The sequence below is a fragment of the Sinocyclocheilus anshuiensis genome, unplaced genomic scaffold, assembly GCF_001515605.1.
Source record: "Sinocyclocheilus anshuiensis isolate Anshui unplaced genomic scaffold, SAMN03320099.WGS_v1.1 scaffold137, whole genome shotgun sequence".
NCBI classification, from domain to species: Eukaryota; Metazoa; Chordata; class Actinopteri; order Cypriniformes; family Cyprinidae; genus Sinocyclocheilus; species Sinocyclocheilus anshuiensis.
The window spans coordinates 36143-40995 of NW_015537932.1; the positions used below are offsets into that span (position 1 = coordinate 36143).

Genomic DNA, 4853 nt, shown 5'->3' on the forward strand with positions numbered 1-4853 from the left:
GTTAGAAGAATAGTTTACCTGGAAATGATTGTCATTATTGGACATTCTCCTATTTGTCTTCTTTTGTGTGAACACTGTGAGTATTATGGACTACTTTTAGGCTGTTTTTATGTCTTTTTGAAGCATGCTCACTATGAACTATCAACCCGATCTCATGAAAGTGCGTTTAAATACGCACGCCAACATATTTCGTATCATATGCACGCGAAAACTGCGTATTATATGCACGCCAAACACATGCGTATCATATGCACGCCAAAGTCAATTTTTCCGTATCAATACCACGAGTTTTCGTTTCTATTTGGCGTACTATTTATACGCATTTTCATGAGACCGGGCTACAACTATCACTGTATATGGACAAGAGCAGCATAATCTTTTTTTTTAAACATCTCCTTTTGCGTTTAACTGAAGAACAAACGTAGTTTTATTCATTTGGTTCATACAAAATAAAAGTAGATCATTTTCTGCCAGGACATTATCTATTAAGTTCACAGACATTTCCTTTAACCCAATGCGGAATTGAAAAAAAACGGTAAAACACCTGTGTAATCAGTGGAAAATGTCTTCATATTAACACAATACATGGTGATTATTTCAGCAGTGTAGAATCTTCTTTAAACAGCCAAATAAGCTTTTATGAACAAGATTTGAATTTCTTGTTTTGGTGCCAATTTCGTAAATTTGACTATTTGAACTATGTTTTGCTTTTGATCGTTTTCTTCAATTAAATGTTAGTTGAATGCCTGTAGTCCTACTAAAATAATCAATTCGTTAACACGTTCCGAACACAGAATAATAATGGCATGTAATGTGTAACAGACCAAACCAACGTCTTGTGTTTTCAAGCAGTGTTGCTTTAGACCTCAGGATATTGTACACGGTGAAAGGGACGTGATCTGCGACAAAAAGAAAAGATGAAACATGAAGATTCCGAAACTTTATCAAACTAAAAGCTTCTTATCATCAGATGGGACCAATCATGAGTGGCCTCTGGTTAGGTTTGTTCATCTTTTCATGCGTCTGTCTGTGCTCTTTTCCTAGTCCACTATCAAAGAGCTCCAGATAACAGCCATTCACAAAAGCCCATCAGACAAACCCCTAAACATGACAAGGAGGAGCAAAAGCTGCGTGTGAGTGTGAGAATGGAGGAAGGGACCTAGAATGACGGACAAGGAGTAGGGAGGGGTGAGGAACCAAGAGAGAGACAGCAGCATTTCTGTGAACCTCCTGGAGGTAGGAGATCACATCGGGAGACAGGATGCCAGGAACAGGGTCGTTTTGACACACATTCCCTGTAAACGCAGGAGGAATAAGTGCTGCCATGATAACCATTCCCAAATGGGATTAATAAAGCACTTTATATCACCATCAGAAGCTTTACAGACTCGCTCCTCAGCCTAATTCCACAACTTCATGCTTTCTTCACCAGTCTTGAGTGGAGTTCTCTGGAGCGAGAGGCATCCATGCACATTCACTGAGCAGCATGTCCCATGAGAAGTACCATGAGGAGATGGACAGTGAGTAACAGTGTGTCTGCATGCTGGTCGGTGTGTGTCGTCTATCTTCTCGCCGTCTCCGTGATCTTCGCGTCCAGCGTCACCTGTCGCAGCGCATGTCCCGTGCAGCGGGCGCTCAGGGTCGCCAACTCCTCGTCCGCCTCCACCTCCGGCCGGCATGTGCGCAGCTACGTGCACCTCCAGGGAGACGTGCGCCAGCGGAAGCTCTTCTCCTTCCAGAAGTTCTTCCTTAGGATCGGGAAAGACGGCAGAGTCAACGGCACCAAGAGCAAAGACGATCCCTACAGTGAGTCGCTTCATAATAGCCTATACACTCCGTTTATTCCGAATAATTTCAGTAAATATACGATTTCGAGTGTTTGGAGACGTTATGCATCAACTTATCTGTTAAGAAAATGCATTAATCAGGTTTAAAGGCACACTTTAGAGTTTTATTAAACCCGATTAAAATGTACATTTGACGAGTTTGAATGTAGCCTACAATTACTAATCATGCAATAATGGTGGTAATGGAAGTTATGAACTGAATTGTGTCATTTAGATTTAAATTACGTCAAAAAACATTCTGATGTTAATAATAATAATAAGAGGGGGCTATTTAATTATTAGTTTTAAACTCTATTAATTGCTTATCATATGCTTAACAGATCAATAGTTGATGTATTGATGCATATATCTGAAAATATCTAATGTTTAATGAAGCTTCTAATGGTTTGAAAGTACTTTAATGCTCTTTTCAAACACACACACACACACACACACACACACACATATATATATATATATATATATGTGTGTGTGTGTGTGTGTGTGTGTGTGTGTGTGTGTTTATTATAATAAAGTTTCTGGATTATGTCATTATAGGCAAACATATTGAACATTGTGACATGAAATTAATTATTTAAAGTCGAATTAATTATGAAATTAATTGAAAAAAGAAATTAAATTCGAATTAAATTATTACATTTATTGATCAAATTAGTTAAATGAATACATTGATTAATTAATTAAAATAAAAATCCAGAAATCCATTTAGGAATATTATTACATTTATAAGTAAACTTTAATTTTATAATTAAATTAATAACTTTTTGTAACTTTTTTTTATAATAAAATTGTTAATAATTTATCATTTTTAGATTTTCTCATGTGCATTCCCATGCATATAAATCAAATAAAAAAAGTCTTTTCGACTTTCTATTCTATTCTACAGACATTTCTATAACCTGCAATCACTTTTTGCAAATGGCAAATTATTGCAAATTATATCTAAGCAAAACACCTGATGCAAACTAAATTCAGGGTGCAGGCTGTTCTGTCTTAATGAACCACACAGGAATAATATTAATATTTAAACCCCTTTTAAATGCATAATTATGTCCTGACACCCAGAAACCTGAGAGTAATTAAGCCACATATTGCCATAAATGTTTTCCCTGGCACAGCAAAGGAGGAAACACATCCTTTATAATGTGATCAAAGGTTACACTTGTTTGCGATGGCTGTATCTAACAGAGTCATGGATCTGTTATTAGATTGTTTCTGGTTTGTTATCAAGTATTATGAGCCCATCAGGGAGAGGCACAATGTGTTTTCGGTGTTTTACGCGGAACAAGTTAATTAGCCATTACTCATATGGAGCCCATGTGCAGATAAGGGTCTTCCTGTTTCCTCTGCGTGTGTGAGTGTGAGTGTGTGTTTGTGTTTGTGTTTGTGTTTGTCTGGTGTCTCGCACTGACATCCCTTCCTTTTTAAGGCCACGGGGCATCTTGATTTAGGCGTGTGTGGTTGTTTGTGTCTGGTGCTTTTTAAATCAAACTTTCTTTTTAATGTCTCAGTTTTTTTTCCTAGACAGCAGGTACTGTCAAGTGTGCATATTAGTACCTCAAGTGTGCATATCAGTACCTAAAGTGTACATATGAGTGTGCATATCAGTACCTCGAGTGTGCATATTAGTAGCTCAAGTGTGCATATTAGTACCTCAAGTGTGCATATTAGTACCTCGAGTGTGCATATTAGTACCTCGAGTGTGCATATCAGTACCTCAAGTGTGCATATCAGTACCTCAAGTGTGCATATTAGTACCTCAAGTGTACATATTAGCACCTCAAGTGTGCATATTAGTACCTCAAGTGTACATATTAGTACCTCAAGTGTGCATATTAGTACCTAAGGTGTGCATATTAGTACCTAAAGTGTACATATTAGTACCTCAAGTGTGCATATTAGTACCTCAAGTGTGCATATTGTATATATTAGTCCCTAAAATAGCACCTCAAGTGTGCATATTAGTACCTCAAGTGTACATATTAGTACCAAAATAATACATATTAGTAACTTTTGAAGGGGTACCACCCCCGTGACATCTTTTGCACCTTTTTTCTGTAATGAAATAATGGTGTTTCTTAGTCTGGTAGTTAATTTTACATTGTTTATATTTCTATCATAAAACATAATGGAAAGTCTTTTGAGCTATAAAAGAGCATCCTCCAAGCAGTAAAAGGTAAAAGTGACCTCCTTAGCTTCTATTTTGAGCACTGTTTTTGTACAAATTTCTTTTAAAATCTTTTTTTTTCTAAACATTTAAGTAAGTGCAGACTCTAGTTGTAATATTTTTTAAGTTCATTTGAGATCAGCATGGAAATGTATCAGGCAGTTGAGTTGTCCCTGTTAAGGGGCAACGTGTGTTTGTGTAGCATCGGACATCACTGTGACATCTGGCTGTGTAAACATGTAATCAAGCCCTCAGAGGTGATCAGGTGTTGAGAGGAAATGTCTGTCAGATCCGTGCGTGTGTGTGAGTTTCCTTCTGATAGCCTCATCTGTAATAAAACAACAGACAAACAGCACTCAACCAGACTACGCAAATCTACACCCAGCTAACGTCAAACATCATCAGCAATCATCATCAGGTGATCAGACCGTTTCCGCTTGCTGGAAGATAAAACTCTGCAAAAAACTTACACTGACGGAAGAATACAAGCAGTATCACTGACTTAGCAACCCTAGCAAAACCACTCAGAATATCCTAACAACCACATATCAATGCACTGTCGACCCTGTGGAATGCCTTAGAATTGTGTCAGTGTGTTTTGCATTGGTAAGCTAACTTTTTAATAGCAAATATGCCTTATAAACAGTATTTAAGTGTTAAAGCTCTGTGCCATTTTAACTGTCTTTCTACATTTCACAACTAATTTATTCACAAGCTAGTAGCTAATTTAAGCAGTGTACAGCACAGCTGGTTGCTCTTATGTCTATAGGACTGAGCTTAAAGTGTGTGTGTGTGTGTGTGTGTGTGTGTGTGTGTGTGTGTGTGTGTGTGTGTGTGTG

General features: G+C 37.5%; 1 protein-coding gene across 1 annotated transcript in view; it reads left to right on the forward strand.

The window, feature by feature from the left end:
• Positions 1-1505: 1505 nt before the first annotated feature.
• LOC107658296 (fibroblast growth factor 10-like) overlaps positions 1506-4853 on the forward strand; it is a 16122-nt gene continuing 12774 nt past the window's right edge. The window contains exon 1 of the mRNA XM_016446826.1: positions 1506-1806. Coding sequence (XP_016302312.1) covers positions 1506-1806 — 301 coding nt within the window. The remainder of the gene's footprint in view (positions 1807-4853) is intronic.